We start from the raw sequence: 19,116 nt of genomic DNA, 5'->3' as shown, positions 1-19,116 counted from the left end.
TGGCAACCAGATAGGCCGGGAGTTGCAGGAGGTCCTTCATTTACAACCGTTTCACCACCGCCAAGTTACGCCCAATCTGGCTCTTGCGGCTGCATGCTGGACTAATGGAAGTCTCCGAACGTTCTTCAAGGGGAGCACCAAGTACAGCGCATTGCAGTAATCGAGCCTCGAGGTGATGAGGATGTGGGGTGACCCTGAGGAGAGACTCCCTGTCCCAATAGGGCCGCAACTCTGCCGTCAGGCATGGGGGAACTGAGTCATCTCCCCCGGGTCTATACAGTTTATACATGGTATGTTTGTGTGTATGCTTGCTTTTAATAATGGGGTTTTTAGTGTTTTTTAAATTATTAGATTTGTTCTTACATTGTCTTTGTTATTGCTGTGAGCTGCCCCGAGTCTACGGAGAGGGGTGGCACACAAATCTAATAAATAATAATAATAATAACTGGAGCAGCAGGTGAACCTGTGTGAAAGTCTCCCCAGCCATGGCCGAGAGATGTTGCTCTAGCCTCAGCTGTGGATCTAGGAGAACTCCCAAGTTGCGGACCCGCTCTGAGCGGATCTACAATTTGACAAGCTGAATTACAATTCCCATAATTCCCACGACGGCTGTTGTGGTTAGCTCTGCCCCAGCTCCTGCCCCAAGGACTGTGGATGTGGGGAAGACATCCACATGCTGCAGGCCTGTTTTGCCCCCCCGGTGGAGTCTGCTGATGAAGGCTCCTCTGACCAAGAAGACATGAGTGACAGGGAGGAGGAGAGTGTGGCAGACAGCTCAGAAGGAGATCAATTCTCTAGCTCCTCCTTGGATTCAGAACAAGAGTTAATGATACAGCCACGCATGCGGAGAACGATGCATAGGCAGCAACAACTGAGAGATTATTATCAAAGAAAATGAGGCCACCTGTGGTTGGGTGGGGCTGTGGTCATTAGTGAGGCTGCTATAAAGAGCAGCCTGTGGGTTTGGCCATTGTGGAGGATTATCTGATCGTGGTGTTTCGTGCCTGCTTTGCTGACTTTGACCTTTTGTGTGCTGATTTTTCCCCACTTTGAAACTAAACCAGAGCCAAGTGTGTTTCACTTTGTGAAAGAAGAAGGACTGTGAATTGCCTCACAGCTGCAAGCTAAGTATCTCAGAACTGATAAGGGACTTGTACAACATACCAGTTTGTTTGGAGACGAGTGCTCTTTGCTATACCAAAAGAGGGCTTCGTTTATTTGCATTTTCGGTATAAAGAACATTGTTTTGAATTTTCAAAGGTGTGTGTGCCTGAAATTGTATCTGTGCATTTTCGGGAGGATTCTACCAGAGAGCCCGACAGAACAACGGCCGGTATTCCATTTGAAGAAGGACGTGGACAAGGGGTCAAAAGCGATCAGTGTGTGTGTGTTTGTGTGTGTGAAAGAACTCACCCTAATCATGGCCACCAATTTCTGCCCGTCCTCCCGTAGCTTCTCTTGCCTCTGATGCTCCACATCCTCGGGAGAGGCGGACGGGGCTCGGCCCAGGCCCTGGGGCTCCGCGGGAGCTTCCACCACTTCTCGCTTCAGCCTGCCCACCTCCCCCTTCTCTGTCTGGCCGGGGGAGGGCTGGGGTTCGCCTTGCAGGCTAGTACAATTGCACATCTCACAGATCCGTCGGCCGCCGCTGTTGCGGAAAGTGCAGTGTTCGCACTGCCAGGTGGGGGCCTGTGGGAAGAAAGATTAGCACAAGATTAGCGCCAAGGTGCAAGATCGGGCACAGATCCCGGATCGGTCATTGATTCATTCATTCAATGTAAATTACAAATAACAATAAAAGGAAGTCAAGAAAAAAAGCAAACTAATTTCTTTTTTTTAAAAAAAATATATATGCAGTAATACCTCATCTTACAAACCTAATTGGTTCCAGAAGTAGGTTCATAAGGCGAAACAGTCATAAGACGAAACATTGTTTCCCATAGGAAACAATGTAAAAGCGATTAATCCGAGCAAAAAGAAAAAAAATATCGCAAAATGGCGCTCTGCTGGGCGCCGCCGCATGGCTGTCACCTTTTAAAGCAGCTGGGGGGCTTCTCGGCATTCTCCCGAATCCGAACTTTTTGGGTTCAGGTTTGGGAGGCTACCGAGAAGCGCCGCCGCATGGCTGTCACCTTCTGAAACAGCCGGGGGGCTTCTCGGCGTTCAGGAGAACGCCGAACCCGTAAGTTCGGGTTCCTGAGGCTGCAGAGAAGCGCCCGGCTGTTTCAGAAGGTTACAGCTGGGCGCCGCCGCTCGGCGGAGCGCCGTTTTTGCGATTGGCGGCAGCGTTTTCGACCGATCTGGAGGCTAGAAAGAAGGTGGGGAATCCCAATAGGGAATTCCATAGGCGGAGCTTTGACGTTACGAAGACGTCCGACCGAACCCTGGGTTCGTATTACCAGGGGTTCGTATCACGAGGGGTCACTGTATATATTTATTGGTTTTTTAAGAAAAGAAAAAGAGAGGGAAATAGGGATACAGAAAATAAGGGGGATACAAAACAATAGACATGTGTCAACATAAGATATATAACTTTATTATCTATCAATTCTAAACATTCAACTGTGCATTTTCATGTTATACTTAATATTTAACGTTTTATGGTTTCATATCTATAGATTTGCTTAGAGATGTAGTGGTATGGTTAGGTAAGATAGGATGGGATTTAGGTGGAGAAAGGGAAGCGGGTGGCACCTGCAATATAACGACATATTATTTCATTACACTGTTATGGCAGTGGGTAGTATATTGAGGGATAGTTGTATGTTACGTTGTTAGTAATTTATAGATAGGTATCAGGGGAGTTAAACTCATACAGAACATATAGTTAAAAAAGCAAACTAATTTCTAAAACCCTAAATAAAACTCAAAAAACCCCCCCAAAACAATTCAGCAACACGTGTACTAGTCATTCATACCGATTCATACACATGGACAAGCTATTGGCTGATTTAGGGCCTCCAGGCCTGCCGGCATAGCCAGGTCTTCGTGGCCTTACGGAAAGCCAGCAGGGTGGGGGCAGTACAGACTTCAGGGAGGGGGGGAGTTGATTCCATAGAGCCGGGGCAGCAACAGAGAAGGCCCTCCCCCCATGGTCCCGCCAACTTGTACTGTTTAGATGACAGGACCTGTGTGCTCTAATTGGTCTCTAGAAGGTATGTGGCACGGCAAAGATTGGACACCGAGATTGGGGGGGACAGGGAAAATCTGAGATAAGATAAAATAGCGCGATTAGGCATGGATAAAACAAGACATCGGGAGCAGCCCCAGAGGAGGATAGCAACACCCAGGAGGGGAACTACAATTCAATTATCTTGATGTCTGATCTTAGCCATGTGGGGTTTCAACATCAGATCTTAAGCAGCAAAGCCACCTGAGTGACTTTGGACCAATCACTAGGAGACAGTGAGTTATAGCCCTGCCTTAGGCAAGGAAAATATATGGTTTAAATTGGGTCAATCACCAGGATACAGCGAGTTATAGTCCTGCCTTAGGCAGGGAAAATATCTGGGTGACTTTGGGCCAATCACCAGGAGACAGAGAGTTCTAGTCCCGCCTTAGGCAGAAAAGATAGCTGTGTGACTTTAGGCCAATCACCAGGCGACTGTGAATTCTAGTCCCGCCTTAGGCAGAAAAGCTAGCTGTGTGACTTTAGGCCAAGCACCAGGAGACAGAGAGTTCTAGTCCCGCCTTAGGCAGGGAAAATATCTGGGTGACTTTGGGCCAAGCACCCAGCGACAGTGAGTTCTAGTCCTGCGTTAGAAAGCATGTCCTCTTGGAAGCCCCCGTACTCACGTCTTCCTGCTGGGATCCGCTCTCCTCACCCCAGGCTATCAAGGGCTTGGCGTCGCCGGTGCCCGGTCGTCCAGCTAGGCGTGGCCTCTCGCACACGGCGCACAGGACGGTTGCCGGCTCGTTCTCAAAGGTGCAGGTTTGGCAGGACCAGCGTCCTCTGGCCAGCTGAGCTTGGCTGGCCAGCTCATCGTCCAAGCCGACGTTCTGCGGGGTCTTGCAGCCCCGAGGCCGGTTGCAACTGATGCAGAGGATGGAGGCGGCATCGTTGTTCTTTTGGCAAGCCGCGCAACGCCACGGAGGGCGCGGGCTGGGGGCATTGTGGGGGGATGTGAACGGGGGCAGGCTGGGGGGCCGCAGAGACGTCGTTTCCGAGGTGATGCAGCTGGCGAGGCTGTGAAGAGACGAGAAGCCCACACTGAATCAATCCCAATTGAGTGACTCACCAATACACAATGAGAATATATCTGCCGAACAAAACTCCGCAATGGCAACAGGAAAAGCATCCGGCCAGGAAACACTCAGCGCCATTTAGTTGCCCAGACTCCGCACTCGCAAGCGATTCTGGGGTCGTTAAAAGAAGGCGGTGATTTGCTGCGTACAGGTGAGCCTCGACTTACAACCCTTCGTTTAACGGTCAAAATGAGAACGGCGCTGGAACTTAAAACCTCTGCTCGCGCTTATGACTGTCACGCGGCATCCGTGGGAGTTGCGTGATCAAAATTCGAGCAAACCGACGGGGTCACAGCGTGATCATCATTTCGTGACCTTCCCCCATTGACTTCCCGTAAGCCAGTAGTTCTCAACCTTTCTAACGTCGCGACCCCTTAATACAGGTCCTCCTGATGTGGTGACCCCCAACCCTAAGTCTAGCGCTAATTCTCCCAGCGGAGCTTTAAGCTGACTGGCAGGAAGGTCAGAGGGACACTCCCACTGTAAACGCCTGATTGGTTGGATTGTAAAAATGTGTTCCAAGGCACCAGAATAGAAGCTTTAGTTCCTAACACCATGGGAAATTTGTCTTTTCCCGCGGCCTTAGGCGACCTCTGTGAAACCCCAGGTTGAGAACCACTGTCACAAGCCAAATCAAAAGGTTGGGGAGAGCCAGATTCACTTCATGGATCGATTCACCATTGCATCCAGAAAGGGAGGTCATAAAATCGGCTGCGACCCGTTCAACAATTAAAATTTGGCCACTATTGTGTCCATTGAGTCGGGTACCTTAGATCAGTGTTTCCCAACCTTGGCAACTTGAAGATATCTGGACTTCAACTCCCAGAATTCCCCAGCCAGCGAATGCTGGCTGGGGAATTCTGGGAGTTGAAGTCCAGATATCTTCAAGTTGCCAAGGTTGGGAAACACTGCCTTAGATGAATTTTTTTGGGGTGGGGGTTTGGGTGTGTGTGGAGAAATTATTCCACAAGAGGGGGGGGAAAATGGAAGAACGTTTTGCTTTGATCCTAAGGTCAGGAATTGGGAATCGTTTCCTGAAAATGTCCTGTTTTTGTGGGGAAGTGACGGAGCTCTTAAGGAGGGTAAGGGAGGAGGGGGGTTTGGGAGACTTGCACCCGAAAGGATACCTGGGGTTGGGGGGCGGCGGGGGGCTCTGCCATGCTCTGCTAGGGCTCTTCATGGACACCCGGTGGTGATGCGTCCGAGATGGATGCTTATGAAACAACCAATCGCAGTTGGGACACAAGCTCTGATTGCAAGCTGGACAGTGCTGTGACGGGGCTTCTAAACCACAAAGGAGGCAGGTGTCGAGAGGCAGATTTCCTACAGGCCGGAAAGAAAGAAAGAAAGAAAGAAAGAAAGAAAGAAAGAAAGAAAGAAAGAGACAAAGAGGGAGGGAGAAGGAGAGAGAGAGGGGAGGGGAAAAAACAATTTTTCTCAAGATTTGTTCTACTTAGGTTTGAAAACTCAAGATTCAGGTGCATCTCTACAAGAGGCAGAATTTATTCCCGAGTTATCTATCTATCAATCAATCAATCAATCAATTGGAATGAAGCTGGAAGGGACCTTGGAGCAGGGGTGAAATGCTCCTGGTTTGCTCGTGCCTATCAGTTGTCAGAGAGCCAGTCGGAAAGGGAGCACGAGGCTTAATAATTATAATTATAATTATAATAATGTATTAGAAACATAGAAACATAGAAGACTGATGGCAGAAAAAGACCTCATGGTCCATCTAGTCTGCCCTTATACCATTTCCTGTATTTTATCTTACAATGGATATATGTTTATCCCAGGCATGTTTAAATTCAGTTCCTGTGGATTGACCAACCACGTCTGCTGGAAGTTTGTTCCAAGGATCTACTACTCTTTCAGTGAAATAATATTTTCTCACGTTGCTTTTGATCTTTCCCCCAACTGACTTCAGATTGTGTCCCCTTGTTCTTGTGTTCACTTTCCTATTAAAAACACTTCCCTCCTGGACCTTATTTAACCCTTTAACATATTTAAATGTTTCGATCATGTCCCCCCTTTTCTTTCTCCCCAGACTATACAGATTTAGATATGTATACCGCCCCTCTCCAAAGACTCGGGGCGGCTCAGAACAATAATAAAAAACAATATTGCCCGTACCATAAAAAACAATATTACACTTGCTCGGTCGCCGCCATTTGGGTTCTTTTACCCTCTGCACATGTGCAAAGTATTCCGTGGATCCGAAGAGGGTAAAAGAACCCTCTTGGGTGGCATCCGGGCAGATGGATACAAGCTTCGCGCTCCCTTCGCGACTGGCTGTCTGACGACTGACAGGCACAAGCGAACCGGGAGCATTTCACTCCTGCTTTGGAGGTCCAACCCCTTGCTCAAGCAGAAGATCCTATCCAGTTCTGGACAAGTGTCTGTCCAGTCTTTTCTTAAAAGCCTCCAGCGATAAAGCACTTACTACTTCCAGTAGCAAGCTGTTCCACTGGTTAATTGTCCTCCCTCTTAAGACGTTTCTCCTTAATTCCAGGTTGCTTATCTCAATTAGTTTTCAATCATTGTTTCCTGTCCTGCTTTCGGGTGATTTGGAGAATAATTTGACCCCCACCCCTCTTTGGGGCAGCCCCACAAATACTGGAATACTCCTATCATGTCCCCAGTAGTCCTCTTTTTCTCTAGGCTAATCAAGCCCAAATCCTGCAACTGTTCTTCATATGTTTTAGTTTCAAGACATAAGACAAAGTGGCTGTGGGTTTTGCCTCCCAAGGACAATTCCATTCTGTCTGTCCATCTGTCTCTCTTACACACACACCCTGCACATGCGCAGGAGCAAAACCCCGCCAAAATCTGTCTCTCTTACACACGCACCCTGCGCATGTGCAGAAGCAAAATTTTGCCAGGGAGCGCACACACCACGCTGGCGACCCGAAGCTGCACGCGCACCTCACATTTTACTACCAGTGTGCAGTGTGGCCCATACCAGATAGCAACCCGATACTGCGATCAACCCCCCTGTAGTTTCTTTCTCCCATTACCTGTGTGAATCATGGCTAAAAGTGGACTCGTGCATCCCGGTTCCACTTTCTTGGTGACCTGGAGAAAGACAGAAGAATCAGGACTGCGGAAAGAGACCTCCCTACCAGGTTTCCTCCCTCGGGGGCCAAAGCATAGAAACATAGAAGTCTGACGGCAGAAAAAGACCTCATGGTCCATCTTGTCTGCCCTTATACTATTTCCTGTATTTTATCTTACAATGGATATATGTTTATCCCAGGCATGTTTACATTCAGTTACTGTGGATTTACCAACCACGTCTGCTGGAAGTTTGTTCCAAGGATCTACTACTCTTTCAGTAAAATAATATTTCCTCACGTTGCTTTTGATCTTTCCCCCAACTAACTTCAGATTGTGCCCCCTTGTTCTTGTGTTCACTTTCCTATTAAAAACACTTCCCTCCTGGACCTTATTTAACCCTTTAACATATTTAAATGTTAAAGCAGGCCTTGAAGAAAATTCAGAAGGGATCCCGAAGGAAAGAAAGTCCAGCCCTGTTGATTAATCTTTCTGCCTCTGGATACAGGGAGTCCTCGACATACGACCACAATTCATGCGCAGAAGCCAAATCTCACACAGGGGCGCATGTGCACGCATTGGGAACTTGCAGCTGCGTGCGCACCCCAAAAATCGCTACCAGACCGTAGCCCCTGACCCATCACTGCTTTGAACCCACCTTGGTCCCTTCTTCAGCCCCTCCCTGTAGCCCTGCTCACCTGTAAGTCCTGGTCCATTAACTCTTGCAACACCTGAGTGTTGGGGTGCTTTTCCTACACAAGGAAAGATAATCACATGTCTATTTCAAGCCTTAGCAGGGGCCCCTAGAGGTTCCCTAGCCATCCCGTTCCCCCTTTCCCGCCCCCCCTACACTACACACAGACCGGCTTGGTCTCGCGCCCCACCGCCCCCTACCGAGAGGACGAGGGTCAGCTCCGCACGAAGGAGCATGACGTCGACGGTGACAGACGCCACTTGAGGAATGTCTGGCTCCTGTTTGGAATCCGGGAAGTAAAGCCCATCGGACTTCTGTTCCGAATAGCCATAGAGCCGGAGGACATCCCGTCCGCCCTGCCGGGGGAGAAGAGTGCTGTTTTGGCAGGCCAAAGGGGGCACACGTAGAAAAATGCACACGAGACAGACGGAGAGATGGGGAGAGTGAGAGAGACAGTGAAAAAGAGTAAAAAAGAGAGGAGAGAGATTTTTAAAATTTATTTATTAGATTTCTATGCTGCCCTTCTCAACCAACTCAGGGCAAGTCAGAGAGAAGAAAGAGAAAGAATAAAAAAGAGAGGGGGGAGAAAGAGAGAGAGAGAAAAAGAGAAAAAGAAAGAGAGGGGGCAGGAGAGAAAGGAAGAAGAGGGAAAGAGAGGGGAAAGGGGGAAAAGAGAGAAAGACACACAGGGAGAGAAAGAGGGAGAAAGGGAAAAAGAAAGAGAGGGAGGGAGAAGGGAGGAGAGAAAGCAAGGAAGAAGAGAGAGAGAAAGAAAGGTGAAAAAGAGAGTACTGTAATAGGGAGAGAGAAAGGGAGAAGAAATAGAAAGAGAGGGAGAAAGGGGAAAAAAGAGGGGGAGAGAAAAGACAGAAAGAGGGACAGGTAGAGTGATAAAGCGAGAAAGAGAAAGGGGGAAGAAGAAAGGGTGATAGCCTTTTATAAATACTTATTCAATGTCAATTCTTGTTTAAAACATTTGAAAATCGCTAGGGAAAGGAAGCATAATTTCAGGAGAGCCATTCCTTCATTTTAGCAAAAACAAACACACATACCCTTGCTATGTTAAAAAACTCCCAAAAAGGAAATTTTATCCCGTCTCCCACAACCTCAAATTGGCATAATAAAGTAGTATTTCTCAATCTGGGCCACTTCATGAGGGGTGGACTTCAACGGAGAGGGGCGGCATACAAATCCAATAAATAAAATAAATAAATAAACTCCCAGAAATACCCAGCCAAGCATGGCTGACTCAAGAATTCTGGGAGTTGAAGTCCATCCCTCTTTTAAAGTGGCCAAAAGCTGTTTTAAAAGTGTATTCATAGAACAGATTCGCATCCAGAAAAGTCTGTGGCTTCTAAAAGTTTGGATCTTTTGGGTCCTTGAACGAAAGGCTGATCCTCATACCAGATCCCTTCCAGGGAGATTCCCTGCAGGGAAGGGTGATATACCAATGCTAACTCTCCATCTGCAACCAAGCGAGAACCCCCAGTTAAAAATTTAACAAACTCCTATTTTGTTTATGGAAAAATTCAGGAAAAATTTTCTGCTAATTGTAGACAGCAAGCCATAAAACTTGGATGACTTAGAAGCTTTGCAGATTCCTGGGGTTTCCCAGAACAAGAAACAAGAACAAGAAATGCTGCACGAATCCCAGCGACCAGTTAGGTCCCACAGAGTGGGTCTTCTCTGGGTCCCGTCAACCAAACAATGTCGTCTGGCGAGACCCAGGGGAAGAGCCTTCTCTGTGGCGGCCCCGGCCCTCTGGAACCAACTTCCCCCAGAGATTAGAACTGCCCCCACCCTCCTTGCCTTTCGTAAGCTTCTTAAAACCCACCTCTGCCGCCAGGCATGGGGGAATTGAGATACACTTTTCCCCCTAGGCCTTTAACATTTTATGCATGGTATGTCTGCATGTATGATTGGGTTTTATATAATGGGTTTTAACTGTTTTTAGTATTGGATTATACTGTTTTGTTACTGTTGTTAGCTGCCCCGAGTCTGCAGAGAGGGGCAGGATACAAATCCAATAAATAATAATAATAAGAAGAAAGGATCACATGATGAAGGGCCTGCCCCAAACCTCATTTCCTAAATGTTATCAAGGCTTCCAATCCATTCGTCTGATAGGGAAAAAAGTAAAAGGAAAAATTGGGTTTTAATTTCCGGCTCTATTTTGATTATTTTTAAGCCTTGGGATCTTCTCCAGTATAAAACTCAACTTAAATCCAGCGGGACGGCCACTGAGATAGGAGATCCAGTTTGGGAGGGAGGGAGGCTTACCTGGATAGTGTCCACCGTATCCCGGAAAACCGGATTGTTAAATTTGACCATTCGCCAGAAATATGGTTTACGAGGATGGAGAAGGTTCCGGCCGTATTTCTCCAGTATCTGGAAAGCGGTGGAGATCTTGCGGAGATCCTCCTGCAACTGAAGAGGGATTGGCAATTCAGCAACATCTTACCCGCCCCCCTCAGATGCTGTAACCGGTTCTGGGTTTGAATTTCATTTCATTTCATTTATTAGACTTGTATGCCGCCCCTCTCCGCAGACTCGGGGCGGCTCACAACAGTGATAAAAACAGTACATAATGACAAATCTAATAATTAAAATCTAAAATAACAATAGTACATTTAAAAGTCTAAAAAACAAGGAACCCCAATATATAAAAACATACATACAATCATATCATACACAAATACTACATAGGCAGGGGGAGATGTCTCTGTTACCCCACGCTTGACGACAGAGGTGGGTTTTGAGGAGTTTACGAAAGGCAAGGAGGGTGGGGGCAGTCCTAATCTCTGGAGGGAGCTGATTCCAGAGGGTCGGAGCCGCCACAGAGAAGGCTCTTCCCCTGGGGCCCGCCAGACGGCATTGTTTAGTTGATGGGATCCGGAGAAGGCCCACTCTGTGGGACCTAACTGGTCGCTGGGATTCGTGCGGCAGAAGGCGAGCCCGGAGATATTCTGGTCCAATGCCATGAAGGGCTTTATAGGTCATTATCAACACTTTGAATTGTGACCGGAAACTGATCGGCAACCAATGAAGACTGCGGAGTGTTGGTGTGACATGGGCATACCTAGGGAAGCCCATGACTGCCCTCGCAGCTGCATTCTGCACGATCTGAAGTTTCCGAACACTCTTCAAAGGTAGCCCCATGTAGAGAGCATTACAGTAGTCGAACCTCGAGGTGATGAGGGCATGAGTGACTGTGAGCAATGACTCCCGGTCCAGATAGGGCCGCAACTGGTGCACCAGATGAACCTGGGCAAATGCCCCCCTTGCCACAGCTGAAAAACGGTTCTCTAATATGAGCTGCGGATTGAGGAGGACGCCCAAGTTGCGGACCCTCTCTGAGGGGGTCAATAATTCCTCCCCCCCCCCCCCCGATGATAGAATGCAGCTGGCTTATGAGACGTTCCCAGAAGCACCCTTCATTCAGGTGGCCCTCGGCTTACGTTCATCCTCTTAGCCAACTGTTGGAAGTTATAAGAGCACTGGGGAAAAAAAGTGACTTAGGGCCGGTCTTCGCACTTACAACCATCCTCGCACTTATGACCATTATATAGCATTCCCACCTGGCAGGTGTCGGGGGGGGGGAGGAAACGGTGTTGCAGTGTCTTAGAGTGACGTGATCAACCTTTTATGACTCTTCCTAGCTGGTTTCCGACTAACCAAGTCGAACTGGGGAAGCCAGATTTGCTTAACGACCGTGTAGTTCACTTAGCGACTGTGGCGAACCCCCCTCCTCATAAAACCCCTGCAAAACCGGGCCCAACTCACTAAAACAGCCACCTCGCTGAGCCAGAGAAATTCTGGTTGCGTTTGCGGCCGTAAGTCAAGGATGACTTGCAATCAGTCCGCCCAAACTGTTTTTGCCTTGAGGACTAGAACCTTTGTTTTGGAAATGGGAGTCTGTGGACCCTGCCAATAAGTAAGTAAATAAATAAATAAATAAAATTTCCTCTGCCCACAAGTAAATGGCAGTGGTCAATAGGTAAATCCCCAGGCGTGGGGAAATCTATCATCCTTACTGACTCTTCACCTACTCAGGTGAGGAGTCCTCAGCGAGTGAGTGGCATACAAATTTTAATAAATAAAAAAATAATAAATAATACCCCATTGCATCTGAGGGCATCTTACCTCGCTTTGCGACCAGTAAACAGAGCAGTACGGTAAGACATTCAACAGGTAAAGCACCCCCCACAGTAAGACATTCAACAGGTAAAACACCCCCCACAGGGGCCAAATTCTATTGTCCCTCTTATCCAATCCACCGCTATCCCAGAACATCTGAGGGCAGTTTTCCTGGCCCCATAACAAGTAAATGGAGCATTACGGGCAGACATTCAACAGGGAAAGCCTCCCATGTGAGGAATCTATTGTCCCTCTTATCCGTTCCACATCTATTCCAGGACATTTTGAGGGCAGTTTTCCTCACCTGACTAGGAGAAAGTGGAGCATTACAGGCAGACATTCAACAGGTAAAGCCCCCCCACATGGGGAAATTTTTCATCCTTATCCACTCTTTACCATTACACTTGAGGGCATTTTTCCTCACCTTGCAGCGGAGCATTCAATAGGTAAAGCCTCCGACGCAGGGTCTACCCTCCCACTCCTCACCTGCTCCTTGACGTTGGCTCTCAAAATGCCCTTGGCATCAATCTGAAGGTATTTCTGGGCTGGAGTTAAGGACACTTCGACCAGGCTCTGCAAAAGTTCGGCGTTTTGTTCGGAAGGATTCCGGATCAAGGCGGTGACCAGCTCTTGCCGAAGCGCGGTGAACATGCGCGTGGTCTCCCCCATCTCTGACCCACAAATGAAAACATACAAAAATTTAGAAATTTGTATTTTGTACCGATTTTATCTTGTAAGCCGTCCTGAATCCGCTGGAGAAGGGTGGCCTGGAAATCCATATACATAAATAAAAATCAAATGTGAGACGCTGGATTTTTAAAAAACTTCTTTGCAGGGAGGAGAAAAAGCAAAATTTCTTTAGAAAGCAGGCGCAGGGACTCCTGCAACTGACAGATTGTGATTTTGTCAATATTTATTGTTTTCAAATGTTGGCTGAGGTCTTTTGGCACAGCACCCAGAGTGCCGATTACTACTGAGACCATCTGTATTGGTTTAGTAGTAGTAGTAGTAGTACTTATTATTATTATTATTATTATTACTACTGCTACTACTATTACTACTACTACTACTACTACTACTAATAATAATAATAATATAATAATAATTTGTGATACAAAATCCAGCATATAAATCTCATTTTCTGTTTATTATTGTTTTTTGTGAATAAAATAGTAATAATAGTAATAGTTGTTGTTTTTGATAGATAAAAGATGCATGTGTTTTCCCACTAGGGGTTCCCACTGTTTTATTATTATTATTATTATTATTATTATTATTGTTGTTGTTGTTGTTTTTGTAATAGAAGTTGTTGTTTTTGATAGATAAAAGATGTATGTGTTTTCCCATTAGGGGTTCCCACTGTTTTATTATTATTATTGTTGTTGTTGTTTTTGTAATAGAAGTTGTTGTTTTTGATAGATAAAAGATGCATGTGTTTTCCCATTAGGGGTTCCCACTGTATTATTATTATTATTATTATTATTATTGTTGTTGTTTTTGTAATAGAAGTTGTTGTTTTTGATAGATAAAAGATGCATGTGTTTTCCCATTAGGGGTTCCCACTGTATTATTATTATTATTATTATTATTATTGTTGTTGTTGTTGTTGTTTTTGTAATAGAAGTTGTTGTTTTTGATAGATAAAAGATGTATGTGTTTTCCCATTAGGGGTTCCCACTGTTTTATTATTATTATTATTATTATTATTGTTGTTGTTGTTGTTTTTGTAATAGAAGTTGTTGTTTTTGATAGATAAAAGATGTATGTGTTTTCCCATTAGGGGTTCCCACTGTTTTATTATTATTATTATTATTGTTGTTGTTTTTGTAATAGAAGTTGTTGTTTTTGATAGATAAAAGATGCATGTGTTTTCCCATTAGGGGTTCCCACTGTATTATTATTATTATTATTATTATTATTATTATTATTGTTGTTTTTGTAATAGAAGTTGTTGTTTTTGATAGATAAAAGATGCATGTGTTTTCCCATTAGGGGTTCCCACTGTATTATTATTATTATTATTGTTGTTGTTGTTATTATTATGAGATAATATTAAAGAGATGATGACAACAACAACAATAATAATAATAAACAACTCTTTTTTTAAATGCTCAGTTGACTGAGTTTCATGTTTCATGAAGAAACGAGATCATCATCATCGGAAAACAGTGGGAGCGCCTAATGGGGAAAGTCACGCATCTTTTTATCTTGTCCAAAACAACTTTGGGGCTTCTGAAGTCTCCAGAGCCCCGATGAAAAGAGCGCGCTTGGCGGGACTATAAAGACCTCCCCCCAACTTCCTAAAATCGTGAGATGGGAGTTGTAGTCCAGCCCCGTACCCCCCCCCCCATCCCCAGGAGGAGCCCCAGCAAGTCGGGGAACCAAGAGCCCCCCCCCCCCGCAAGACTAGCCGAGAGGATCCAGCAGCCCCTCAACCCCCTAAGAGTTCGGTCCGGTTCTTGTTTGGCAACTCCCCACCGCACCCGCGCCGCATTCGAACCCAGTGCAGGGAAAGTTGCTTCGGGGAAGGGCGGAGGGAAAGGATCGGTCTACCTTGCAACCCGGGTCTTCTTCTCCCGCCTTACACGAAGCCGCAGTGGACAGCCAACCGGCTGCTAAGAAAACGAAACCAGGGCGAAGCGGAGCAAAGAGGGAAAAAAAATAAAAGAGAAGCGGAGCGGAGCGACCTCTGGGGACGCGGAGGAAGAACTGCAAGGAGCCCGGACGGAGGAAGAGCCGGCCAAGCCGCCTCTGAGCATAGGCAGAGCGCCCTCGGCAAAAGGAGACGCCGCGGTGGCAAACCGGGGGAATGGGAGCGGTGCACGCGGACGTAGATGCGTGTCAGCCTCCTCCCCGATCCGGGCTTGCAAAGGGGAACGTGGGAAAGGCGTGCACGGGAGTAGGCAGGAAAGAGGAAGAGGAGGACACAGGGTGGTGGGAATGCAAACTTCCCGGGCCAGGCTCCCCGAGGGGAGGGGAATGGAATAGTAGAATAAGAATAGAATAATAGAATAATAGAGTAGAATGATAAATAGAATAAAATAGATTACAATAGAATAGGAAAATGGAATGGAATAGAATAATAGAATAGGATAGGATAGAATAGTTTACAATAGAATACAATAGAATAGGAAAATGGAAGAGAATGGAATGGAATAGAAAGTAGAATAAAGAATAGAATAGAATAGAATAGGAAAATGCAATGGGAGAGAAAAGAAAATATGGAATTGAATGGAATAGAAAAAGAAAAAAGCAAAGAAAGGGAGGGGGATGAACAAAGGGAAGGAACGAATGGAGGGAAATAGGAAGATGAGGAAGGAAAGAAAGAAATGAAAAGCAAGAAAAGAACAAAGGGGGGAAGAAAAAAGGAAAGAAAAGGAAATAGGAAGGAAGAAAAGAGGAAGGAAAGGGAGGTAGATAGGAAGGAAGGAAATGAAATGGAAAGCAAGAAAATAACTGAAGTAGACCCAGAGACAGGGTTTGAGCAATCGGTACTTTTATTCAGCTCAGAGAATAAGTGACAGCTCAGCAAGGTAAAGTGACGATTCAGCGAGTACCGACTGGCTCTGCAGGGAGAAGCCGCTTCTTTTATACTTTTGCGGTTCCCGCCAAAGCGAGAGCCGGCCGCGTCTGAGCCAATCAGGAGCGACTTCCTGCTTGGGCTCAGACAGCGCTGGAAAAGAGGAACAAACTATTTACAGCGTTACAAGGTAGCCATTTCAGGATACAACACCCCTCCCCTCATAGTTGGACCCATCCATCAAGAAAGCCACGTGACGAAGTCGTCCAATCGGTGAGGCCTTCGAGACTCTCGCGCTGACCTGCGCAGTCCATTTTCTCCTTCGCCACTGACTGTGGAGGATGGCTCGCCGCTGTTCTCCCGGTGCGGCGGACTAGGCCTGGCGGGCCCAACGAAGGCCTCGGAGGACGAGGATGGCTCGGCGTCGCTGGATGGTTCCCCCTGGCCCGATAAGTCTCTCTGCGTGTTTCTTAGTTCGGGCAATGTATAAAAGTCTGTTGAGGGGGGAGAGTCCGAGTCAGCGGGTTGTTGTAATTGGTTTTCAGTTCGTTTCCGAATGTGATCTATGTGTCGTTTCCACAAACGACCATCCTCCAGTTTAACAATATAAGTCTTGGGTGCATTTTGCTTAACAATAATTCCCTTCATCCAGTTTACATTTCCATCAAAGCATTTTACATATACATTTTGACCCAAATACATTTCTCTTTCTGGTTTTATGCACATTTGGTTATTATTCAAACAGAACCTTGGGTTTAACCTGTCTAGTGGTGACCTCAACTTTCTCCCCATCAATAACTCTGCAGGGCTTACATGTGTGTGCGAGTTAGGGGTAATGTGCTGGGTTAATAAGAATTGGTCCAAGTTCTGTTGTACATCTCCAGGGCCTGACCTGTGCAATGCCTCTTTTGCCACCCTTACGTAACGTTCTGCCAACCCGTTAGCCCAGGGCGAGTAAGGCGAGATGAGGGCATGTCTGACCCCCAGGCCATCTAGGAATAATTCGAATTGCCTGGCTGTTAGTTGTGGTCCATTGTCAGACACCAATAGATCAGGGCAACCATGGGATGCAAACAGTCTGCTCAATACCTTGATAGTGGCACTTGTGGTTATGTTGTTCATTGCTATTATTTCCAACCATTTGGAGAAAGCATCAACCACTATTAGGAAATACTGAGACCCCACTGGGCCAGCAAAATCAATGTGGATCCTAGACCAAGGGCCAGCAGGCTGTTCCCACTCAGCCGGAGTTGTTTTGGGGGGATTGGGCCTAGACTCTTGGCACGGGTCACACTTTGAAACCCAACTTTCAATATCAGCATCAAGCCCTGGCCACCATAAATGCCCTCTTGCTAGGCTCTTCATCCTGACAATCCCAGGATGGCCCACGTGTAACATTCTGAGTACCTTTTCCCTTAGGCGTTTGGGGATGATCACTCTATCCCCCCACAGCAAACAACCTTTTACATATGACAGTTCAAGCCTTTTGTTCTTAAAATCACACAATTCAGGTTTAACAATATCATTTTGCCATCCCTTTAGAACACAGTTCACTACTTGTTTCAGGATTTGGTCTTGCTGCGTGTGTGCAGCTACCTCTTTTGCTGTGGTTAGTGGGTTTTCCTCGAGTTCTATCATTAGCACGTCTGTGGTTGGAACAGGGTCTTCTACCAGGTCTGCTATGGGGCATCTGCTGAGGCCGTCTGCATGATTGATTTCCTTCCCCCCCTTGTGGGTGAGCTCATACTGATACCCAGAGAGGAAAAGGGCCCATCTGATTAGTCTTGGAGACATAAAAGGTGGAGTGGGCTTGTTGGGGGCTAGTAGGCCTAGTAGGGGTTTGTGGTCAGTGACTAGCTCAAAATTTCTTCCAAAAATGTAATTGTGAAACTTCTTTACCCCTGCCACTAATGCCAGAGCCTCCTTGTCTAACTGGCTATAATTTCTCTCCGTGCTGGTCATGGTTCTTGAAAAAAATGCTATTGGGGCCTCTGTCTGATTAGGTAGAACGTGAGCTAGGACTCCTCCTATGCCGTACGGCGAAGCGTCGCACGTGAGCCTAATGGGTAGTGAGGCACTATATTGGACTACTACACTTTTAGAAGTTAGTAAATTTTTTATTTGAGCAAAGGCTTCACGTTCAATTTTCCCCCATGTCCAGCGGGCTTCCTTCTGGAGTAAACGATGGAGAGGCTCTGCTACTGTTGCCTTCTGCTTTAAAAAAACGGAATAAAAATTAAGGAGGCCCAAAAATGCTTGCAACTCACTCTTATCTCGTGGCTCTGGGGCTTCTCTAATTGCTCTCAGCTTCTCAGTTGTGGGGTGGATACCTTCCTTATCTATTTTATATCCTAGGAATTCAATACTGTTAGTGCCCCAGACACATTTATCAGGCTTGATTCGTAACCCTTTGTCCTGTAGCCTCTTAAGTACTTCCCTTATTCTTTTGTTCACTTGTTCCTGGTTTTCCCCTGCAATTAAGATGTCATCAAAATATGGGATGGCCCCATTTACCCCTGACAATAGGCGTTCCATGATGCTCTGGAATATCCCTGGGGCTATGCTCACCCCAAACTGTAACCTCGTGCATTTGAAAGCCCCCCTGTGCGTTACAATTGTTTGAGCGTTTGCTGTTTGTTCATCGACCGGAAGTTGCTGGTAAGCCTGCGCCAGGTCGATCTTTGCGAACCTTTTCCCCTCCCCCAGGGAGTGTAAGAGTTGTTGCACAACCGGAATGGGGTAGGGGTGGTGTTGGAGTGCCTTATTCAGGGTTGATTTGTAATCAGCGCAAACTCTTAAGGAGCCATCTGGCTTCAGGGGTGTCACTATGGGAGTTTCCCATGGCCCCTGTTCCACAGGGACCAAGATACCTTGACTAATGAGTTTGTCCAGCTGTAAGTCTAGCTTGGGGAGAAGCGGAAGGGGAACCCTGCGAGGTTTCAGTCTAACTGGTGGGACCTTGGGGTCAATAGAGAAAGATATGGGGGTTCCCTTATACAATCCTAAGGTGGGGCTGAACACTTCAGGGAACTCTTTCACAAAGTTAGGCATAATATCACAGTTTACATTACACACACCCGAAATTTCAATCCCCAACGGTTCCATCCATGCTAGCCCTAGCAGGGAGTGTTTGGCCCCCGTCACAATAAGCATGGGAAGGGTACATTTGACATTCTTAAATACAATAGGTACATTTGCAGTTCCCAGGACCGAGATTACCCCCCCTTGGAAGTCTCTGATCACCAAAGAGGTTTGAATTAGGTCAGCCTCAGACACATTAGGCATATATAGCTTAAATTTTTCCCAGGGCATGATGGTATATCTCGAACCCGTATCTAGCTCCATTGAGCAAGGCTGGTTATTTAGCAACAACGAGATAACAATTTTAGCCCCCTTTTTGGTTGCCGTGTTATTCACGGAATATTGAGAGTTACCTCTATTGTAGTCTCGGTTAGCGGTGGGGTAATTC

General features: G+C 46.5%; 1 protein-coding gene across 2 annotated transcripts in view; it reads right to left on the bottom strand.

Annotated features, from left to right (window-relative positions):
- The window catches only part of RNF31 (ring finger protein 31), a 41,520-nt gene extending 25,937 nt beyond the window's left edge, over positions 1–15,583 (bottom strand). Inside the window, exons 1-9 of one of the 2 annotated variants that reach the window (XM_070730061.1) lie at positions 14,681–15,583; positions 12,614–12,798; positions 10,271–10,417; positions 8,191–8,346; positions 7,995–8,048; positions 7,260–7,317; positions 5,373–5,568; positions 3,796–4,186; positions 1,414–1,689 (exon numbers count right to left, since the gene is read on the bottom strand). In XM_070730061.1, the coding sequence (XP_070586162.1) occupies positions 1,414–1,689; positions 3,796–4,186; positions 5,373–5,568; positions 7,260–7,317; positions 7,995–8,048; positions 8,191–8,346; positions 10,271–10,417; positions 12,614–12,796 (1,461 nt within the window). In that variant the 5' untranslated portion in view covers positions 12,797–12,798; positions 14,681–15,583. The remainder of the gene's footprint in view (positions 1–1,413; positions 1,690–3,795; positions 4,187–5,372; positions 5,569–7,259; positions 7,318–7,994; positions 8,049–8,190; positions 8,347–10,270; positions 10,418–12,613; positions 12,799–14,680) is intronic. The other variant, XM_070730062.1, reaches the window with a different exon arrangement.
- Between the last annotated feature and the right edge of the window lie 3,533 nt (positions 15,584–19,116).

Source organism: Erythrolamprus reginae, chromosome Z, assembly GCF_031021105.1.
Source record: "Erythrolamprus reginae isolate rEryReg1 chromosome Z, rEryReg1.hap1, whole genome shotgun sequence".
Taxonomy (NCBI): domain Eukaryota; kingdom Metazoa; phylum Chordata; class Lepidosauria; order Squamata; family Dipsadidae; genus Erythrolamprus; species Erythrolamprus reginae.
Note: the sequence above shows the minus strand (reverse complement) of the source record. Positions and strands in the feature narration are given on the sequence as shown.